Raw genomic sequence first — 23,495 nt, 5'->3', positions numbered from 1 at the left:
AGGCGGCTGCGGCCCGACCGCCCCTGAGGAGAACGCGTGTCCAGCCGGCAGCGCTGAGGAGGGCCGCGCCGCGGGGAGAGAAACGTCCCTGCCCGAGGCGAGGCTCTGTCCTCCCTCAGGGCGAGGCCTCCTGGGGCTGCCAGGTGCAGGTGAAGAACAGAATACATCGCTACATAACACCAGGCCTTCTCCATCGGTTTAGGGAAAGGAATTTGCTTAGACTGAAGGCTGGGAAGAGAACACAAGTCCTGGTATCTAAGTCTGCCGCGGCTCTGTTTGGGCGGGTGGCTGGCATTCCCTGTGGAAACCTGTGTAGCTGTGCCACTGAGGTAAGAGTTACAATGTTCACTGTATCGCTGGCCAAGACCTCCTGGATCCTGTGAGGATTATAGCCACTGTCAGGGGAAAGTATTCTACTCATGGAGCATGTAACGAAGAAAGTCCAAAAAGTTGAGCTGTTGCTGTTGAGTGCTGGTTGGTGGGGAGGAGGAGCAGCAGCCCAGTCAACTCTACTCACTCGCGCTCTCTTAACAGTGATTTGTTTTCTCTCCTCTGATCCTGTCAGTTTCCTAACACCTTCTTTAATTGTATTTTCCAAAACCAGACTTCCGTCTCCTCTTCCTGTTCAGTCTGATGTGTGAATCACCTGGCCATGGTGTAAAGTCACTGAGTGGACAAAGATCTTGATTCATCTTCATTGGAGACACATCCTTCACCCCTCAGCTTTGACCTCCTGTCTGAAAGCTTGTCAGTTCAGGATTAATTGAAAGCATGACTTGATTTTATGTTGGAAATTAACCTTGAGTTACTAATTGGTCTCCATTTCAAACAACTCTTTTAATTTGGAATGAACCTACCAATGTGTGCTGTGACCCCATCAGGTGACAGTTAAAAAAGGAGCAGAGATACATTTTAAATACTGTAGGGCTGACCTGATAGAAGACCTGCCTCTTAACATAACCACCCAAAAAAGGATTAGTGGTGGATTTAATTATTTCCCCAGCTATAATAAAAAAGACAATTAGAACCAGCTGCAACCAATAACAACTAGTGGGGCAGAAGAGAGCAGCAGGTAGAAAGACTAGAGTCTGCTTTTTCAGTGCTGGACTTGAAAAAGTTCTAAGTATAACATGGGGAATAGGGAGGGTCAGGAGGATAGTCTTTCAACACAGGTTAGAAATCAGAGAAGAGGTTGGACCTTATTTTTTTCCACTATTCCTTCTCTTCAGGAGGGAAAGTATCCATGCATGAGGGAGAAACCAAAAGGCAGCACATATAGTCTAATTCATCTTGATCCTAAAAGGTGAACTTGTACTGTCGCAGCTACAAGGAATATCACTGATACTGAAAGAGCCCTTTGCCAGTGTTACCTTTTGGACACAGTTTAAACCCTAGTTTCATACCATCTGTGGTCCTTAAAGATTTTTTGCCATTTTCATGAGTCTGAAAGGGTTAATCTGACTGGTCTGATCCAGTCCCAACTTTGTATGTGCTATCTAACTTCTTGCTAGGGTTGTGTTTGGATGTAGTGTTTTTGGCTTCTGATCCAAAATACTGCATTTTGCTTCAGAAGTTGCCTTCCAGGGCTGGCCGGTTGGCTGAGCTCCAGTGCAGTAATCAAGCCGGGTAAGTTGCTCCATTTAGTTACAATTGTGAGAGCTGGGCAGTTTTGTAAAAGCCCTTTGGGGCTACTTCGGGTGGAAAAAGGACCCATGAACAAACTTGATTTGCTCCAGGAGGCTTAGCTAACAGATGTTGGCTGGGTCCCTACTTTGAGGGCTTTTTATTCCATATTCATGAGCTGACCTTTTTAGCCACTTCCAATGCAGGAAGGACATATATCTACATTTTGTTTGCAGTATTAGGAATATACAAGGTTGCCTACATGACTGAATGTGGAAATGGATTAGGGTTTATTATCTCAAGTTCCTTCTGTCTAAGTTTCTTCTGACGCCCTTCTGTATTCTGCCTGCATCTGCTCTGTGGTGGCCCACGGTTCCCTAGTTTCTCTAGCAATTACTGTTTTCCAAGGTAGAGTCACCAGGGCATGCAGTGGGGAGAAATGACCGTCTAAATTAAGAGGCTCTCACAGACTTGGAAGACGATAATTTGTCTGTAACAAAACTCCTCATTAGAATACTGTTAATTTCCTTTGTGTGACAATTATAGCACAGCACTAGCTCATATGTGCAATGTGCAGAGATATTTCCCTGAAAAAAAAATATCATTAGCACTAGTGAAAAACATTCCTTAGAGGAGAAAAATGAACTTGTAATTTTGCAGCAGTTTTCCAGTTTAGTGGGAGTTTGGTGTTAAGGTAAGGTTTTGGGGGTTCTCCCTATTGTTTATTGCATTTATGTTAGACTTCATGGTTAGCATTTTCCCACTAGCATCTGGATTCAGAGGCAATACAGAGCTTTTGACATGGAAGTCCCCAACTGTGTGGAACCTGTTACCCCTGAAATTCAGCTCATTTATTCTCTCTTTACTTGAAAAAACTCGCCTCCCTCCTCCCTACAGGCATCTTTAAATGATTGCTGTTTCTTTCTGTTGGCATAGCGTATTTTTGCTTATCCATCTGTTTTGAAGTTTTGATGAGGTTTAGTTTTTTAATCAAAAAGAGATTGTTTTTATAATAGCTGTTTAGTGCCTGGAATATTTTGGCAGCGGTGGTGTTGTATGAGTAAAGTGGGTTAGTGCTTCTCAAAAGTGCTGGATTTGGTAGCCTGTTCTTATGCTTTGGGAGAGCAGGCTGGACAGGCTCTAGACAAGCAAGAAGTGGATGCTGTGCTGAAGGAGTCACCTTTAAACCTGAAGAAGTCTGCCCTGTTTAATTGATGATGACAGTTTTGCTCATTAAGAGGGGAGAAGCCCTCTTGTTCATCAGTTGCACTGGAGATCCCTGACAACCTTTTATTTTGTTGTCATTTTCCCCCCTGAATCCCAAGGTAGAAAAGTTCTGCTCTTCAGGTCTAAAGGTGCTGGGTTTACTTCTTGCACTTGCTTTAAAAGTTTAGCTAAAATCTTCAAAATACTGGAAGGGACATTTCTTTAAAAAATATCTTTTGGCTAGGATTGTGATCAGTTGGGCTCAGAACCATGAACAGAGGGAAGTTTTTTACCTTAGCACTCCTTGAAGATAACAGATTCCTTTCTAATGTTTGTTCAGGATGGGGCATCTGGGCAGTACTACAGGATAAGGTTATCATCTTAGCTCTTTCATTTGTTCCCCATATATGGATCATTTGCAGGACCGAGTTCTCCAGTTGTTCTTTCCAAGGAATCAGACCAGATGACAGAGGAGATCATTCCCTTTATTTGACCTTCCTCAGCTGTGTGGGATGATATTTTAGCCCTTGGCCCTGACCTTAAATTAGTGCCAGCCATGCAGGATGCTAAGATGTGGAAACCTGCTGTTCCCTGGTGGCTGTAGGTAGGTGTAGCTCATGTGGGCACATGAAAGAACTGGGCACCGTTCCCCTTCTCCTGTGGAAAAATATTTTAGTAACTAAGCAGCTAGGACCCAGTGGCTGAGAGCATGGGCCCAGGTGTTTTCTCATCACTGTGTGGGATAAATTTGATCCAGATAAAAAGCAATATGCAGTATGGAGTTCATGACAGCTGTGGAGTGAGAGACAGTCTCTGCTGTATGCTCTGCTACTGCTGGATGGAAGATCCCATTCCTGTTCCAGCGGTATTCTATCTGGTCTTTTTTGCCATTTTTTGTTTTTTAAAACAAATTTGTAGGGAAAAGAGGGACTAGCTTGGTTCTGTCCTTGTGGCTGGGGTGTGTCTGATCTGGTACTGGAGCTCTTGCATCGAGAAAATGTGGCCTGTGGTGCTGGCCCCTCTCTGCTCTGCATCCGGGCTCTGTCTAGCTTTGGCTGCCAGTGCAGCAGAAAGCAGAGGCACTGGCACCGTGTGGATCAGCCTGGCTCTGCTTGCCCTTCCCCCTTGCCAGCCTGCTATTTCTGTACTTGATTGGAAGAAGCTAAAACTGCTGGATTTTTGCCTTCAGTCAAGGCATTCCTCAAGTTCCTAGTCCAGGCTCCAGATGGTTAAGGTACCCATCTTGATACATAGGAACGAATAATTACGGTAAAGAATTTAAAACCCCACACCGACCCCGAACTGTGGACTCTCCGGGACGGAGAAGTTCGCTTCAGAAAGCCCAAATAACCCGGCACGTCTCGCCACCTGCCCGCGCTTGCTCAGCGAGACCAGGAGCGTCAGGACCCCAACGGCAGGCACCCGAGAGCGGGATCGGCGGGGGCGAGGGCAGCGAGAAAGGGCTGAGACCTGCCCGGCTCGGGGTCGCCCCGGAGGGAGGCGGTGCCCGGGCGGGCCGTGCCGGGCAGGTCTCAGCCCGGGCTCCCCGCCTCGTCGCCGCCCAGCCCGCATCCTCGGGCGTGCTGCAGCTCCGGGCTCTGCCTCCCGGAGCCCCCGAGCGTGCACAGCTCCCCCGGGCAGGGCAGGGCAGGCCACCCCCCCGGGCCGGCATGGCTCGGGGGAGGCGCCGGCCGTGCCCCGGGCTGGGGGCTGGGGCCGCAGGGGCGGGCAGCGGGAGGAGGCGAGTTGCCCGAGCCGGCGCGGGGAGGGGTCACCTGCCCCGTCCGGAGCCGGCCGCCGGGATGCTGCCCGCCGGCGCTGCCCGCGCTAATTGGATGTTCCCTGGATGGAGGATTTCCTCCCCTCCCGGCTGCGGGAGTCATGAAGGCAGGCTCGGCCGCGCTTGAAAGTTTGCCAAGCAGCAGCTAGGTTTGATTTCTTTAAGGATCTGGGGAGAAGGGGGGGGGCGGGCGGGGGCTGGACGGGGACCGTCTCCAAGCATGGGAGACAGGCTGCCGGAGCCTCACGCCAGCTCTTCCCCTGCTGTGGCTGCCAGCTCAGAGGCGGAAGAAATCGAGGTGCTGGACTCCGAGGATGTCCTACCTATGGCCGCAGAGGATGTAAGTTTGCTTTGCTCGATGTCTTCCCCCCTCTCCCCCGGGCCGGGTTAATCGGCTCAAGCTATTTATAGATGAAGTCCGGGATGGGGGGAGGAATGGGGCTGGTGACCCTCTGGGGCGAGGGAAAGCCGACGTCCCCGCCGCTCTGCGCGCCCGTCGCCGCCGGCTGTCTGCGGGCTCCGGCAGCCGCCGGGCCGTCTCCGTCCCCAGGGCCGTAGCTCCGCTCTCCTCCTGCCCCAGCCCGGCAAGCCCCGGCGGCAGCGGCCCGGACAGGCTGCCGGTCCGCTCGGTGTCGGCGCCCGCAGCCGCGCCGGCGGGGAGATGCTGGCTCACAGCGAGCTGCGGCTGGCCGGGCAGGGGCAGCGGGGCTGCGCGCAGAGGCGTCTCTAGAGGCTGGAGAGGGGCTGGCGCCTTGGCTTGAGGGGCTTCCTGGGGACAGAGAGCTTTTCCAGAGTCCCAGCCACTCGGAGGGTGACAGATGTGAAACGCTGCCGCTCTCGGGAGCCTGTTCCCTCTTCCAGCCCCCGAGCAACAAATAGCCGAGGAAGTTTTTTCCCCGGCTCGGCAGGGCTGATAGCTTCTCTCCACCCTGTGGGCTCTGATTGTACCTGAGGGTGGGATAACTTGGCACCGGGTCCCTGCCTCTGCTCATCCAGCCTCGAAGGACACCAAGTGGTCCTGCGTGCTTTGAATCTGCTCCTGCTAGGCTGAGCAGCAAAGCCTGCAGAGCTGAGGTGGTAGTTCTGCATCTACCGGTCCCGGAGGCAGGAGCTCGCTGTGCACCTGTCTGGGAGGGAGTGAACGTAAGCAGATCCTGCATTCCTGGTGCATCCCAGGGCTGCTCGCAGCTCTCCTTCCCAGCACAGTCTACTGGGATGAGGACTGTGCAAAGTGCTCAGTCTGCAGAGGTTAAGTGCAGGCTCTGTTCCTGCCTATGGAGGGATGAAGCAGTGATACTAAACGTCTTTCTGAAGTAGGCTCTGTCTTGGGTTTTGCACCGGTATGAAAGGGACACTTGTGAACTAAGCCTCCAGCAACAGCACATCCCCTTTCCCCTCTACTTTTATGATACTGCTGGAGGAACCCGTCTGGGGCTGCGTAGGGGCAGTGCCTGCTCCTCGTCCCCCAGCCCTTCCTTCTGAATCGCCTAGAATTCGGTTGCTGTTGGATTTTCCTCCCAGAGGGTAGCGGAGGAAGTGCAGTTGCCTGGTAGAGCTGCATTCCCCAGGCTGTATTCCTGAGCGCTGTACGGTCAGGAGGGAACGTGTGATGCAGTTTGACCTCTGCTACAACACTGCCAGACAGTCCTAAGAGTAGCATGCCTGACCCAGGGGCATGTGTAGCTTTCACTCAGAAAGGGTGGCTTTCCAGGAGCTTTCACAGTCCAGGTTTCCAAATCTCTCTGCTTGCTTACCTCAGGCTGTGACCTTTTTTCCCCTGATAAATTTTGTGCTTGTCTGGATGGTCTACAAGAAATATTTCCTGTTGTGATGCACATGGGCCCCTTGGAGTTACTCCAGCCTCCACACGAATGCAGCCATTAGCAATTCAATCCTGCCAGGGGCCCAGGAGATGCTGAAGTGCTGAGTGCCTGGCAGGATTGGGCTCCTGAGATAGGAGAGAGACTATGAGCTTTCCTTGGTGAAATCTAGATCCTCATCCTAGTTCCGCTACTGACTTGCTGCTTGACCTTGAGGTAGGACAGCTTGGGTCTGATCCAGCTCTCAGTGTCTCACTGTTACTTATGCTGGGATCTGCATTGTTATTTGACTCTGGTACCTTGTTTTCTGCCGTCAACAAAACTGAGCCAGAGCCCTCAGTTGCATTGGTTATGGGAAGCTGCTGAGACCTGGCAATAGATGATGTGACAGAAGCCTGAGGTATCGTATATCTGCAAGTCGGAAGAGCAGGAAGTAGTGTAAATGCCCTCCTCCTCCACAGCCAAGATTTCCTGCTGAAACAAGCAGGCTACGGAGCATCATCTCTGAAAATTCAAACTGCTCTGTGCTAGGAGTGTGCCCCCTGAGACCTAACTGGGGGTTGATTTTCTGTTGTTATTATGTTTGAAAGCTTGATGTAAGCTCTCTGGCTTGGCCAGCAAGAACTGACACAAGGTCAATTCTTTATGTGTTATTAACCACAAAAATATTACATAGTGGAAGTTTGGGTGTCACAGCCTTCACAGTGTATAACAGCTCAGCTGTGATGTCATTACAGCTCTCGGAGCAGCATTCCACAAAGCCAGGATTCAGGCTGTCCCAAAATGTTCTGTTTAACGTGTTGGGCTGATTTATGATGATAAATGGGAGTTTATGAATGGATAGAGGCATGGGGAGGAGGGGAACCAACAACTTAATAGATTAAATGGAATTCAGTGGCCTGATATCCCACTGTCTCTCCAGTCAATTCAGCTTTAGATCTGCCTACCATGTGAAAGGAAATGTTCTTCCAGGACTAGATAAGACTCTCACCAGAGCTCTGCTTTGCATATAGCACAGTGAGGAGATTTGCTTGTATGAGTCTGATGTTTGTTATTTTTCTCATTTTGCTTTTCTGGGAAGGTGAATGAGGCAGAAACAAAGTGGTGTGCTGAACAGCCCTTCAGGCAGGAGAGCTGGAAATGTGCAAGGTTTTTTATGGGGACCCCAAGCCAGTGGTTAGCCCACTGTTGCCCCATGGAAGTTGCTCTCTTCTCAGCTGGCCCCCAAATCCAGGAGAGATGAGAGAGAGCCTAAAACAATTCATTAGGAATTTCCTCTGTTCCATGGGACTGTGAGGCAGCAAGTCTGGGGCAGGGAGGTGACTTGATGTTGGTTTTTCTACGATGCATAAATCGGAGCCAGTTGCCAGCTTGTTTTTTCTGTTCCCAAGTGACAAGGACTTGTGGAGTGTTCACATGGTCATCTGTGTTGAAGGGGAGCTTCCTACTATACAGAGCTTTTAAGGCAGACCTGCTAGAACAAAAGTTGTGGGGTAAATCCTTGTAATGGGCTCTCTCTAGCCTTCTCCCTTTCCACCTTGTGCAAGAGGAATTACCTGTTTTTCAGATGTGGACATGTGAGGCTCAAAGAACTGATGGGTTATCAAAGACCTTGGAGCAAGTCCCTGCCAGAGTGAGGAGCAGGCAGCTGACAAGGCTCTGACAACCCAGCAAGGTGGTCTGTGGGTCAGTGTTGGGCCACAGGACCTCAGAAAGTGATCTGAAAAACCATTGCTAACTCCTCCCTCCCCTCAATATACACCAAGCTTTCTTGATCCCTGTGAGTAAAAAAGCCTTTTATTCCTTGCTTGCCTGCAAGTAGACAAAGAGGGAGAAAAGAAAATTAACACATGAATGTTCAGAGTTCATCCTAATTTGGATTTGTAAATGAAAACTGTCCTCCCTGTGGTTGGTAGATTCCCCCTGCCTCCTCCCCCGGAAGGGTAGGTGATTCTGGGATGAAGAAGGATGTTGGAAATGGCACTAAATCATTTGGTTATTTCTCTGTTAGAATCTACTTCTACAGTTTACTGCATGTTAATGTCGTTGCTCTTAAACCTTCTTTTTCTTCTTTTTTTCCTCCCTTATGCCTTGCTTCTCAGCACTGGAAAGCCCTATTTGATCAGGTATGTGAACAACTGATATATTGTCTGTCTTGTGAGCAAAGAGTCTAACCTCCAGTTAATTTCCTCTGTACTAGATTTTCCCTGCATTTAAAATACAGCCTAGGAATAATGTGCTCCATGCTCCTAGTTCCCAGGATGCTGGTGTGCAAGTGGTAATTATCACTACTGCTTTGGGCCTTTCTCTCAATTTCTTTTCAGAGTAGCCAGGGACAGAAGCTACAGGGCACAGCCTGGCCATCTCTCCTAGCACAGGGTCTGAGCTGAGGTGCTGCAGCAGGTGCTCTGTTTGCTGCCAGTTGCACTATCCTTGCTCTGTGGATTAAAGGATCTTCTATTCTTTGAGGCAGGCAAACTAGGACCTGTAAAACCAGCACTGTATTCTTTGAAATGGCTGCCCAGCTGCTAAACTGACTTCTGCGGAGTTACATCCTCCAGGGGAGGACTTGCTGCTTTAAACTTGCACAGAATTAGTAGAGTATCTGCTTCTGTACCAAAGACTATGGTTGTATCGGGTAAACGCCTTGGGTTGGATCTGTAGCCCGCTGAAATCAGCACAGCTCTGTAGAGCTGAGTTACAGCTGCTGAGAATTTGGGTTGTGGATTCTAGTTTGTAAATTATGCTTTTAGCTGCTTTAACTGATGTGTTTGCTTTGTGGTATTCCTTCCATCTGCCAGGTTGAAATGTGAAGCAGCTATAAACTGAAGGATTTTTTCTAGGGTTGACTTGCTTCTAAACTGCAGCACTCTCTTGATGTCGTAAACTTTTGTGCTGTTGTGTGTGAGTGTAAATGTCACCTTCTGTAAGGGAAGCTTACTCTGATGCTGGCATTGTCCTGGCAATACTAAAGTTCGGATGGGATTTCGTCCCTGCTTTATGAGGCGATAATCTTGCTTCTGCATCTGACTGAACTGCAGAGCCAAAAGCTGTGGTGCAGTCTCCGGGAAAGGATGTCCTTGGTACCCTGGGGGTCCTGTTATCATTCAGCTAATAACTGGACTGCCTGCTCTCATGAGTGCTCATTTATACCCGGTTAGCTGTGACCGACTGCTAATCCACGTGTCTGGACTGCAGTACGTTTGTTGTTGTACAGTCAAGCAAGCTGGCAGTTGGGAATTAGATTACTATAATTGTTGATCACACCTAAATTGTGTGGTGGATTTGAATTTGCCGGGGCTCGTAGGGTATGCTGCCACTCAAAAGGTGGATGCAAGATAAATCGTTTGGGGCTGAATGTTTGTTTCAGCCACTTTGAATTCTCCCCCATCTCAAATGGTGGCCTTAATTTGGAGTCTGATTCTACAAGCATCCTTTGAAGTCATTGAGTCCTTGTGGGATGGGGCTCTTGGCTGGTAGCTAACTCGGGCTTAAAGAGAGGAATCTGTAATTTCCCACTGGACTTGCTTGAATAGTAGATGGGGGGTTTTTTTCCTTCTTTTTTTCTTTTTAAGGGAGGGGAGAGTTTGACTGTTGGATTTACAGAACATTACCCCAGTGACAAGGGAATGGGCTGTAAAGGCAGACCTTCAATAATTAGCTATGTTTCAATTAGGGCTGCAGCTGAAATTTAAGCCTTGTCTGTAAGGCTTTATTATCAAAGAGAATGCAACCTGTGACAACTAGTTGTAAGTCCTGAATAAATCAATAAAGTCCTTGTTGCCTGTGGGCAAAGCCAAGGAACTGACGTTTTCCTTGCGCGTTATATCAGCAATGCAATGCAATTAGCCCTGCAGTGAATTGCAAGATGCTGTTTGTCATGGAACAAGGTTGCTATTCCCAGCAGCTCTGTGCTGGTAGGAGAGGGGAGCTTTTTGTTTAGCTCTGATTGGCATCCATGTGAAACATGAGGACAGTCTTAATAACTAGAGAAAGCCTGTGTGTTGAAACTCGGAACAGTTGCAGCTCTCCCTGGGAGATATGACCTGGCCTTATGTGTGCTTAGAGTGGAAATGTGTGGCCGAAGACTTGCGTGCCCTATGCATCTGTGATTCATGGGCTGGGACTGAAGTTTGATAGCTATCCTCTCAGCTGAGACATGTGGGCCTCTGCGTTCACCACCTCCCAGGAGAGCAGCAGAGCAAGAGAAGGCTCTGGAGAAAGTGCTAGAGCAGTTGGGAATTCACAGGCTGGGAGTCTGCAGGCCTCTTGTTTCTGAGGTGATGGAGTATGACAGCATCAGTGCCAGGGAGGGTCAGCACTTCTCCCCCTTGCCTTTGAGGGGGGAAATAAATTATTATTCATGCTTTTTTTCTTTTTTTCTGTGGGGAGATATTTTTTAAAAATACTTTTATTTAGGTTTACTGACAAAAAGGTAGGTTTCTATTTAGACATACAAAGTTAAAGGGTTTGCTTTTTTATTACACCCCCCCTCCAACATCTTAAATTAAAAATTCAAAACTTCTTGATGAAAATTCCTGCTCAGCCATAAGGCAGTGCTTTTTGCTTGTTTATTTTGGGGGAGAGGAGTGACTGACAATGCTTTCTGGAGGAACTTTTTATTTGTTTTGATCCAGCTCTAATCTGTCACACTGGGAACTGTCAGCGACTCAAGCCAATATCACCAGTCCCTTGCTTCTTTTTAAGAAGTAAAAGTACTTAAATTTGGCAAAAAGGCAGATCCAGAACTGGTTCCTAGGCTTTGAGGTTCAAAGAAGCCCCTCCCAGGGCAAAATCCTGACTACACTGAAGCAAGTACCAAAATTCCTCCTGCATTTAGTGTGGTCAGCACTTCACCCAAGAGTTTGGGAGTGGGCAGACTCACGGCTTTTCAGTGCTGCAGCCAGGCAGTTACAGTACAGCTGCTGCTTCATACTGTGCTTACGAGATGCGTTTTTTATTATGAGGCCATGGCCCTCGGGCAGCTCTAACCACTTTTATATGGGAACTTTTATAGGGATTCATACATTTATTTATTGTGCTCATAAACACCCTCCACCCCCACACACACATTAGCTCCGCATCTGCTGCCTTCTGCAGAGCCTGCACCATCACTGAGCATTCCACGCTGTCTCCATGTGGAATCCAAGCTCTGAGCAGAGCACGGCATTGCCTCTCTCCATCCTTCTGCAGTCACGTGGTGTTTTCTTCATTTGTTCTTTACTGGCCAAAAACCTGTTTTTTTTGTTAATCTTCTGGTAAAGTTAAAAATGCGACAATCCCAGGAGTGGGTCCTGACAGTTGCATACTTCTCTGTGCTAAGAAGATCCCTTGTTAATTGCCTTGCACGCAGACATGAGAACATCTCACTGTCCTTGTTGAAGCCATGTTGTCTGCTGGTTAGATAGTGAGTCTGCAGATGAGTGTCTTGAGGGGCTGTTCCTGCTTTGCTATGTCTTTTCTAGGGCCTTGGGTGCCCTTCCATGCCTCCGTGTCCCCAGTGCCCCTGCCTTAGAGATGACTGCAGCTAATCAGTATTATCTAGCCCTTGGCTGTGCAGGGTGAAAGGGGCTATCTAGGAGGATGATGTTCATTATTAGGACAGACCTGTCTTCTGAAGGTGGCTTTTAGCCTTGTTAGATGCCAAGAGCTTGTATCATCTTCTCTGTTTCCCCATCCCCATGGCTGCTGAGATTTCAAGGGTGAATTAACATTATCATCCCTCATCTCAGAGTTCTCACTTCTCACCCGTACTCTGGTTTGTAGTCATGACAACAAACTTGTTTTAAATAGATACACTCAAAACTCTCCAAAAAGACCCTCCTTGCTGGCTCAGCACCTTGATCCTATTGCTTGTCAATCCAGGCTGTGTTTTGGTTGCAGCTGCTTTAGAAACCCTGGATTCCTTCCTGAGACTTGTACGTGGGTGCGATGGCAACAGATGAACAGAGTTTATGGAGAATGCAGAGAGATGCCAAGTTACCCAGTCTGTGTAGGCAGCTAATGGAAAACTTGAGCTCAGAAACAAGGCTGTAGAGATATCCTGGACCAGACGTACACTTGCCAGGAAGAGTTCAGTTGCTGACACTACCAACAGTGGGTGCAGCTGAACCTGCTCTGCCATGGTCTCATAAAACATTAAAATATGCTTGAAAATATGCTGACTTGGCAGCCTTCTTAAATCCAGGGCTGGTTCCTGCATGATTGAAATTGCAAAGCAATCCATAAAATCAGGCCAGCTATGACCATGGTTGGTGGTAACTGAGAAAGGCAATTATTTTGAACTCAATGATCTTTTATGTTAACTGTGTCCCTTTTCTCTGGATAGCCTTTAACAAAGTCAGGACGAGCTATTTCCCACACTGTAAAAGAAATTCCGGTTTGTTTACTGGGGCACTGTTGAGCTAAACATCACACTTCACTTTGAAAAGTTTCCCTGACTATTGTTGCTGGCTAACGCCTGCCAGCTGTGGTGGGAAGACCTTGCCAGGCAGGTATCCCTGAGCTCTAGGCAGTGGTTTGTGCCTGGAGATTTTACCACTTTCTCTGACAAATTGCTTGGGCCTTACTGCTGGTTTGTGTGGGTCACTGGGAGCAGAGGAGCAGAAACTGCAAGATGAGGAAAAGGAAGCGATGGCAGTGAGAGTAGAAGTATAGGCAGGGGGTTGAGCACAGGGCTGTATGCGACCTTCAGGTCCTTGCCTGAATTTTGGACTATTGCTGCCTTTCTAGATTCGTGTTTGTCAGGACATATGTCCGCATTTAAGTGGAGTGGGGCTGTGAAGAGGAGGTTAGAGGAACTGGCATTAAGAAATAGCCATAGACTTGTTACTTCATCTCCTAATGTGAACTGGAGAATCAGAGGTGCTGGTGGGAAGACTGTCCAAGGTGATCACAGATTAGCATCCAGGCCCTAAAACCAGGGTCTGCCTTGTCTGCTATATTAGACGCTTCTGTGAGCATGACAAGAAATTTGCCCCCTTCTCCCCCTCCGCCAAGCTGTGCATTGTAAAGGGGAAAGACACTTTAAAAGCTACAAGGGTCTCTTGGCCATGCACAGAGGGGATTCTGCATCTGCCCCACGCCTTGAAGTCTAATCTCATTTACAGTTGTCAGCGTGGGCTGCTGGAGGAGATGAAAGGCAGAGGACAAGGAGGGAGAACAGATTAGTCTTGAGCAGAGGGCACTGGGAGTGCACCTGCCTCTGCCCCGCTACCTTGAGGAGGGGTGGCAATAGCAGATGGGCATGTGTCATCTGCTGCTCTTTGAGGCGCCCAGCCATGGAGCACACGATTAATGACTCAAGGGTCTGGGCCTTTGTGAGTGATAAAGCCCTGGGATTTAGACAGGGCTCTTGGGCCTTTTTTCTGAGCAACGCCATCGCTTTACATTTCTCAAGTGGTGTTTTGGATGCAGGGAGCTGCTGTCTGTGGCCACAATGCTTCCCTTTCTCCTCCCTCCCCAAACTGGGATGACCTTTGTCATGCAGCATTAACCCTTTGACTCTTTCACTTTGGGTTATGGGGTTGGAGGGAAAAAAAAGAGTCCCTTCAAATTCATTGCCCTGTGGACAAACTTGAAGGGAAGAATGGGCTGGTAAGAGAGGATCTGTTTTTGCTGAAGGAGAGTGATTTGCTGATGCTGTCTGGATTGTCAACCCCTTGCTGCCTTCTGCCAGAGGCTCTTTTGAATACAGCAGTCCCCAGAAAAGATGGGAGGGGAATTTATTCTTCCTTCAGTCCAGGAGGGAAACTGAGGCATTGAGCAGCAAATAGATGTCTGAGAGACTATTCTCTCTGCAAGGTAATGCCTTGTATTTTACCCTGCCTGGATTAGCCTGTGTCCATCCCCAGTGTTGTTACAGTGGATGGCAATCTCCCAGCACTTCAGGGCTTATACCCAGATTTGGCTTTTAGCCATGATACCCTGGTGTGATGACTCAGCATGAAAAAGCTTCCTGGAGGTCATTAAAGATCTTTCTGCCTCTTGCAGGATGAACAGCAAAAATTCCCCAAGTTCCTCCTTAATTGTCTAATACCTCTGTACACTGAACACCAGCCAGCCCCTAAGCTGGATGCGGGTCTCTGGGATTGTCTGTATTTACACCTTCCCTGCAGCATGAAAGGTTTGTGATCAGCTACCCCATTTCCCTTTTCCCTGGCTATTCGGATATTCCTCTCTCCAATCCTGCCAGCCTGTACACAGACTGTTGGCTTTGCCTAGCGCAAAAAGTTGGGAGTAGAAGCTGTCAATATGAACCAGATGTCAGCAGTGTAGCAAACACAGCACTATTAAGCTTGTGCTAGTAGAAGTAGGCATCTCCCAAAATGTTTCAAGGAGTCGTAACAAACACACCAAAAAGCACATGGAGGCTGAGTCAGTCTTACACAGCTCGTGAGTTACTGGCAGCTTGATGTCTCTAGATTTTTAAAAGCCTCAGGAGGCTTCCTACTCATTACACATTTGTGTACCTTCCACGTCTGAGCTGCCTGGAAACCTGCATGTTAGAGTGCAGCATCCGAGAGGGATGGCAAGCTGCATTCAGAGCGTTGTATCTCTCTGCTGCCTCCTGATCCCAGCTGCAGTGAGAGGCTTTGGTAGTGTACACTCTGCCATTTCAAGCTGAATGTGCGGGATGGTTTTTAGGCACATAGATCCTTGCTAATGCATTGTTCTCAAATCCTGTCTTGCACATAGAAAATCACTGAAGCAATAAGAACATTTAAGCCTGCATGTTTAAAAAGAAAGGGGGGTAAAAGCCGTAAACACAGAGTGGATTGATGCTGTCCTGCAAATCAGCTGGTGCATTGTGCTCTGTGGCTGTGTGCTCTGTTATGATAGAGAAGGGGAAGAGATCATCCTGCCTCCAGAGGAACAAATCAGCTCCTTAGTGAGTGGAAACAGTTTGGAGGTGCTTTTCTGCACCATCATCACTTATGCCTGTAACACTTAGAGGGCTTTTAAAGTTACTCTCCACCAGACCTGGAAAGCAAGTGTTTCTCCTCTGTGGTAGGAAGTATGATGTTCCCCTTGCCTTCCAGTATTTGTAGTCTGTGCAAATGTTCCAGGGCATGTTTGCAAATTAAATGCAGCAGTGGGCATGTTTGAGTTTGACAGCAGCCAAGGAAGCTGTGATCTCTTTCTGCTTCCTCACTAGGTATTGTACAATGTGTTGGTCTGAAATCAGCTTGGTACCAACACACCATGAGACAAAGTTGATGAGGTGCAGGTGATGGGCTGTTTTCCTGCACCATTGTACATACAGGCTGCTGAGGAAAGCAGATCTCTGAATGCCCTGGATTTTTATGTGATTCAAACCTTGCAGTGTTTGCCTGTTCAAGCTGTAGCACTTGGGACAGTCACTTCTTTCCCTCTCCTGTCCTAATCTCCTGAGTGGTGGTAACCCCCCTGATTCAGCTACTTGTGGTGACGCTGGGGATATTCAATCACTAGGTGCAATATGTCTTGGCGAAATATGTAGTGAAAGTCCTTAATGTTTGTGATCACACTTGTCCTGATACTTGTTTTTGAGACCAGTCATGATCATCTCTGCCCGGGATGGATTCCAGCTGGCTAATTGTACTTGTCTGACAGTAATTTCAGCTGGAAAAGTTGGCTTTTACTTTTTGTTGTATGGGGTGAAGATCATCCAAAGGACTCCATGAGGTCTGACCATCCAACTCATTATAAGCCTGTAAAGTGTTTCTTTTGGATGCTGTGTGGAGTAGAGGAGCCTGGAGATTAACTTCTGCCTTGGGCTGTCCCTGTGTTATGTCAGATGTCTTGTGCAATGGCTGCTGTTGCACTCTCATCAGCTTCTCTGACACCAACCCAGAACTTCCCAGTAGGAACTTCTCTTCCTTCTTTAGAAAGCACAAACCAGTAAAGAATTGTAGATTCTCTGGAAGTTACCTTAATTAGCAGTGACTAATTATCAATGCCTGTAGCATGGAGTTGTTCTCTGTGCCAGGGAATCATGAAGAGAATGCACAGAAGTCTCACTTGGACCTTGAATTCCTTCAACTCTAAAACTAAAACCCCAGCACTAACAAGACACAGAGAATGTATGTATTTTTAGTATATGTTCCTGTTGCTTAGGAACAGCTGTCTGCAATGACCCTGTGTTGCTGGTGAGAAGAGTAATGATGTATGAAACTGATGCTAAGCAAGCAAGATCAATCTTACCCCTAGGAACTGTTCTTCATGTTCTTTGATACTTGACATACTCTATAAGTAGCATATACTCTGGAGTTTCCTGAGTTTCCTGAGGCAAAAATAAATGAGGCTGCTGGAGGCAAAGCTGTTTGTGCCTCCCATCAAACCTCTGTTCTCATGCACTTCTTCAGGGCAGTGTTACCTGAGGAAGCATCTCTTTGTGTTCCTTCACAATTAGGTACCAGTGATGATGGAGACCCTGCTTTGTGTGGCATACTTGTTTGTGGTGTACAATTGTAGTGGAAGTGCTTGTTGATGACAGCCTACAGCCAATGAGATGTAGCCATGCTTACCTCTTGGCAGAGAAAGGATCAATATTATAAAAGGTGAAAAATTGAAAGTTTCGCAAAAACTACTGGAGGACTTGATCCTGTGTGCTCTGACTTGGTCTAGCAAAGCACTTGAAAACAAGTGTGATGATTGTCCTGGACCCATTATATGTCTAACATCAACTGTATGTTTTGCTGGGGCTGGTACCAGAACAGTGTGTGTAACAGAACGGTGTGTGCCCTAAGGGATTTGGAGAGCAAAGTGGGTTTTTAGTGCTGCCCCTTGGCGCTGAAACAGAGCCAAATGCTTGTTTCCCTCCGCTGGCTTCCTGCCACTCCTCTCACACGTTTACTTACCCTCATGCTGAGAAATAATGGGAAGTGGGCCTTGAGCATCTTTCCTCACTGCAGGCAGTGGCCTCCGTGGAAGGATGTTGCTTTTTAGCCTTGTTGTTTTCACTGGGGAGGAAAATGGAAATGTTTATTGTGGTTCCTTCTTCCGTTTGAACTGCTGCCTCTTCCCTTAGCTACTCCCCCTTGGTTGCTAATAGAGGAGTTGCTTTTGCACACAGCCTTGTTATCACTGGGTTTATGTCTCTGGGTTGTTCTCCTCCCCATCAGCAGGGAAGGCACAAACATTTTTCCTTCATGTGTCCTCTGACAATAGCATTTGGGTTTTGGAGAAACGTTTATTTTGCATTGATTGATGCATTTAGGCAGCCCCTTTGGGGGAGACTACTGTGGAAAGCATTGGAGATGGTCCTCCTGCTGCTGCTGTCTTTGGTCTTTGAGCTGTGCCTGGAGACCATGGCCAGAGGAATAACTTCCTTCCAACCTAAATACAGTGTCTGAAGAACCTTTGTAGAGCTGCATGTTTGCTTTATCACACTTGGACTTGCCAGTCCTGGGAACTGTTTGGGGATGTCTTGTGCCTATGTGTCTGTGTGCAGGATTGCTCTTGTGCCTTCAACGTGTTAAATATTCTGGTGTTGTCTCCTCTAGAGCATACGTTGGCTTTTTTAGAGGATTCCCCAGTGTTGGGCATCCCCACCAGAGGTTTTTGCTCTTGCAATGCTTTTCAGTCAGTCTGTATCCGAGAGGCTGTAGTGTGCTGGCTTGGTTGCGTGCTCTTCGCCTGGCAGGAGCCTCCTGCCTGCAGTCATTGCTTTCTACAGCATTTGGAGAGGCCAAAGCTGTGTGTTTTTATGAATGAGTGCAATGGCCAGTTTATCTACCTGTCAGGCGTGACAGGAAACAGCTTTGGTGGTGGAGAGAGCAGCAGCATAGCTTCATAGTTATATGTGAGAACTGAAGCTGGCTGGAGTGTAAATGCTGCACAGTCCCCTTCAACAAGACAGGTGCATTGGATGACATCTCCTAGGGTGGTAATAGCCAAAATGTCTCCCAAAGAATTGTCGTATGTGTCTGAAACAGCATCTTCTAGTGTTATTCTCTCTGTTGCCCCTGAGCTGTTGCTGCATTGATTTATGGGATCTTCTAGGGTTGCTACTGGTGTCCAAGAAGAGCTGGGGCAGAAAGTCATTTGCCAGCTGCTGATTTATGGCCCTAGTAAACAGTCCTGAAAAGCGCAGTGAGAATTTTCTGGACCTTATGCAGTTCCAGCTGACTGGAAGCTCCGGGCTGTTATTTGACCATGTGGAGTAATAAAACTGTGAAAACTAATTAACTTTCGGGCGTACTGCAAAACAAACTAGTTCATGCAAAAAATTACTCCACACTTGCAAGCAGCAGTGATTTTATGGGCTTATAAGCCTGTATTTAATGACCAAGCATGCAGTACAATGCGTGAAGTATGTTCCTTTTGCTGACTTCTAAGGCCAAACAGAATATAACAAGCTCTACTGATCACTGAGGATCTGAATACCAGCTTGGGATAATGTTCTCTTTCATCCTTATTAATTATGCAGCTGATGTGTGGGTGGAGGTTTGACACAAAGCTGCATTGGATGGTTTCTTGTAGTCTAAACCAGCCTGAATTATGCACACCCAACCCGAGCCGAAGCAGTTCATTCAAGGAAAGATGCTCTCTGCAGTGTGAGTGCTGTAGTCTTTCTGAGGTAATTAATTCTCTGCTCACTGTTCCCCATGAGGTGTAGCTGAATGAGCTCTTTCCCAGTGGGAACACCAAGGTGTTTTTCTGATGTTAGCAGGCAAACAGTCAGCCCTGCTCAGGACCTGCCTCCTGGGATGAGGATGCTCTGTGTGTGCCGGTTGTGACAGTGACATCAGAAAAGGGTTGTTTCTGATTCTGTTCCCCGGTATTGTGTTCCTTGCCAATGACAAGACACTTATCAACATTGTATAGATGATCCAGCCTCTGTCAATCTACACCGATTGGGAGGGAGGGAATGACTGGCCGTTGTTCCCGCTTAATCAGATTGCTAAAGTAACCCTCCTCCTGTCCCATTGCTCCTGCATTACTCAGTAGCCCTTAATACTGGATGTCTAACTGCCTGTATTGTTAGAGTCAAAGCTGTGCCTGCTGATTTCTGTTCTCCTTTGCTAGGGTCTATCAATTTATCTGGCGGCAGAGCTTTGTGTAGAACCTGTGTTCACTGGGACACGTGATGCAGCTTTGCTGTTCTTTTCTGATCAATAACTCATCACCCCAAAGAGCAGAGCTGGCCCTTTTGCAGAACATAGGGTGCTCTGGAGTAAGCTATGCAGTTGTTTGCTATGTTTGAGCTGCACAGGCTTGAGCTGGGGTTCCTCAGAAAGCTGCAGGCAGTGCATGGCCTGCCCTCTCCCCGTGTTGAGAAGAGAGGGGAGGAAGGTTGAATATTGTACCAGGTCCCTTTGCTGCCCTGCTATGCAGCTGTGGAATGAGGGAGCCTGATCTGGAGCTACCTGCTGTGGGGGGAAGGTTGTGTGCTGGCCAGGTCTGTGCCTACACCTGGGTCATGCAGACAGAGTATCTCCTATCTTGGCAAGATACTTGTCATGATTGCTGATACAGGAGCAGGTATTTGGAATTTGAAAGATAAACCATCTTAAAAGGCAGGAAAACTGTGGTGTGATGAGATTTAAAAAAAAAAATTTTTTTAAAGTTTTCCCCCCTCTCTTTCTGATGGATGCGCTTTACCAGAATACCAGCTAGCATGGGTCTATCCCAAGCTTTGGTTTTCTCTGCTAAGCTAAGTATTGCAGATCTATAATTTGACCTAAAATAAGTGTGTGTGCATACTTGCTGCTATAGAACTCTTTCACGCATCAAATCAAGTCCCTGTGGATTTTCACCTCCCTCCCAGATCTAGCAGACGGTGAAAAAGGGAGCTATTTTTAATCTGAAATGTTCTGTGTTTCAAGTCCAGAGTATAAAATGTAGTTTTTCTCCTGACAAGTTTCATGGCTGATTGCTATAAAACTCCTTGTCTTTAAAGGAAGGATAAAACTTCCTACAGGAAGGGCAAAAGTTCTGATTTTTTGGGGCTATGGATCTTAGTTCCTTTGAGAAACTGAAAAACTGTGGCAATCACTGTCCTTGGATTGAAGACTTTACCAAGAAGGAGGAACAATTTAACAGAGGAGTCTAGCAAAGTCCAGTGTGGTAGAGTGGTGTCAAGAGACCCAGTTCCCCTCCAGGAGGGGAGATGATGGTCACTGGGTTAGGAATCATTTGCCTGAAACACCATTTCTGGCAACCAAAAAGATCAGCATCACTGGCAGAACAGTGTTTACACACCTTTCATCATCTTCTTGCTGTCACTACAGTTCTATCATCCCACTGGAGTCACTGCTCCATCTGTCCTCTTTGAAATGCTGGCATGTATTGTCCTGGAGAGAAGATTAATTTCTGGTCCAAGTGTTCTCCCTGCCCAGAAGAAATGGGTATAGAAAAAGTTTCTTCCTCTCCCCACTGTATGGGCTGTTCTGTGCCCCAGGCCAGTCTGATGGGTCAAAGGGGAGGTCACTTTCCAGAGCAGGTCCATCCTTCTGTGCTGACTGTCCTGCACCCAGGGCTGTGATGATGGGGATAGCAAGTTGTACTACCAAGGTGCAGACACTTGTCTAAGCAACAAGGGCTGAGACCGCTGGCTTCTTTTTGCCCTAAAGGGAGGAGGAGGGAGAGAGGCAGAGCAGATCTGACCATACAGGGAGGCTTGAGTTGGGGAAAGCAACATGCTCAGTTTTGTAAGGTAGTTTTAGGTCAGGACTTCAGGCTAGGCAGTAGGCTGGATGCCTTGGGTGTGACAGGAAAAACGGTCCCTAGTCAGCGCTGAACCCTGCTGTGTCTGTCCCTGGTGGAGCTGCTTCACCTGGTGGAGCAGCCCTGGTGGAGCTGCTTCAGTGCAAACCCCTGCTCAGCTTTCTTCTGGCTCCCAATGCTGAAGTGGCTATTTTGTGACAGTCCAAATGGTCCCCGTGCTGGTGGCGCCTTGAGCCGGGACAGCCCTCACCTGCCCGGCTGCAGCCTTGGTCAGCACAGAGTTGCCGCTAATGAAACACAAGGTGAGAGAAGCTCCCTGCAGTTGTATGGGCAGAATTTTTCCTTGCTGAGAAAATTTCCATCCTGGTTACCAACTTGGCAGCACCCTGCAGAGATAGCCTTGGTCACAGAATCATAGAATCAGTAAGGTTGGAAAAGACCTCTAAGATCATCCAGTCCAACCATCAACCCAACACCTCCATCCCTACTAAACAATGTCCCGAAATGCCACACCTACATGTTTTTTGAACTCCTTCAGGGATGATGACTCCACCACCTCTCTGGGCAGCCTGTTCCAATGCTTGATAACCCTTTCAGTAAAGAAATTTTTCCTAATATCCAGTCTAAACCTTCCCTGGCACAACTTGAGGCCATTTCCTCTTGTCCTATCACTTGTTACTTGGGAGAAGAGACTGACACCCGCCTCACTACAACCTCCTTTCAGGTCGTTGTAGGGAGCGATAAGGTCTCCCCTCAGCCTCCTTTTCTCCAGACTAAACAACCCCAGTTCCCTCAGCTGCTCCTTATAAGGCTTGTTCTCCAGACCCTTCACCAGCTTTGTTGCCCTTCTCTGGACACGCTCCAGCACCTCAATGTCCTTCCTGCACTGAGGGGCCCAAAACTGAACACAGTATTCGAGGTGCGGCCTTACCAGTGCCGAGTACAGGGGCACGCTGGCCATGCTATTCCTGATACAAGCCAGGATGCCATTGGCTTTCTTGCCCACCTGGGCACACTGCCGGCTCATGTTCAGCCAGCTGTCAACCAAGGTGCAGACACTTTGTCTACGGTGGTCTTTGCTGTAAGGACTCTCTAACGCAGCCCATTGGTCACAGCATCCTGGCACCGGATAAGGCTTAGTGGGACAGCCAAGCTCTGAGCCTAGCAGACCACCCACAGTACTGCCCTGCAGTGTGCTCCTCTCCTTTCTGCTTGATGCAGCAGGGGAGCAGCTCTCATCTACTGGGGCTAGCTAGATCATTGGTGTTTCTGCCTGGCCTTCATCTCACTGGTGTTGCTCACCAGATATGTCACTAAGCAGCAGCAGAGAGAGACCCAATGGCTCAGGTCTGATTAACCTCTACAACTTTATTCTGTGTCTTAATTGGATTAGCTGCAGGGGGGTGGTTTTGCTGTTCCTGTTTTTTTCTTAAACAGGTACTTAATCACTGTGACATCTGATGCAAGCAACAAGTTAAGAGTAGCAAGACCTGTGAATAAACAAGTGGTGTTTGCTTCTTCCCCACTGCTCAACTAGCAGCTCCTGCCCTTCCTTTCTGCAAAATTACTATAGCTGATGGCTGTGACATGGGTCTGAGTAAGCCCTGCAGTTGGATCTCTTGGAAGGTCTGGGTCTCACCTTACAGCCTGGATGCCAGACCAAGAGCCCCTGATTGCTAACTGCAGTTCTGTCACTTTTGGGAAGGTTTTCTGATAACACTCAGTAAACGTTCAAAGCAGTATTAACTTTCCATGTCCAGTTTCTTTAATCTTTTCTCTGAGCTTTTTAGTTTCCTTCAGGGCCTGATTCTTCTGCACCTTAGCGTTTTTCTTGTATCACTGCAGTGGCTGTGGGCTGTAGGGAATTGGCCTTATTCAGCACTGCAATAGCCCTTCCTCTTCATGGACTTCAAAGCTCATTCTCCAGCATCAGTTCATTTAGTTTCGCAGGTGAGAACATGGAATAAGGAGATCGGTGATCATATCCCGTTACAATGGGGGACGGGCTGCTACAGACCTAAAAAAGGTATGGAATCCATTTGATCATGGGATTGCTCCTTATTCCTCAAGCTGCTGTCTACCTGCATGGCGCCCAGTTGAGAAAAAAGAGAACCAGTTTACAGGAGACTTTCCCCTACATCCATCCTTCTGCCTGCAGCACCCAGTTACCTCTTCAACAAGCTTAAAATAGAAGCCTTTCTCCTTGCCATAGCTGTAATTGTCCCTGGATTGGGCACTGGAGAGGGTCATTCACCTCCCTGGGATGATAGAAGGGGTACATGCTGCTGAGAAGCTCTCTCTTACATCTGTTTCTAGATAGCTGTGCACAAAAAGAGTGAATTGTAGGTGTAATATCAGAGCACGGCTCTGTTCCAGGAGGAATAATAGATGTACCAGCACCACTCTAGCTGTTA

General features: G+C 47.9%; 1 protein-coding gene across 2 annotated transcripts in view; it reads left to right on the top strand.

Moving 5' to 3' along the window:
• Positions 1-4,829: 4,829 nt before the first annotated feature.
• Positions 4,830-23,495, top strand: part of RHBDL3 (rhomboid like 3) — a 66,206-nt gene continuing 47,540 nt past the window's right edge. For both annotated transcript variants that reach the window (XM_072881197.1, XM_072881196.1), the window contains exons 1-2: positions 4,830-4,949; positions 8,532-8,555. In XM_072881197.1, the coding sequence (XP_072737298.1) occupies positions 4,830-4,949; positions 8,532-8,555 (144 nt within the window). The remainder of the gene's footprint in view (positions 4,950-8,531; positions 8,556-23,495) is intronic.

Source organism: Ciconia boyciana, chromosome 16 (assembly GCF_034638445.1).
Source record: "Ciconia boyciana chromosome 16, ASM3463844v1, whole genome shotgun sequence".
Lineage (NCBI taxonomy): Eukaryota > Metazoa > Chordata > Aves > Ciconiiformes > Ciconiidae > Ciconia > Ciconia boyciana.
The sequence above is the reverse complement of the archived record's forward strand: the minus strand, read 5'-3'. Positions and strand labels throughout refer to the sequence as shown.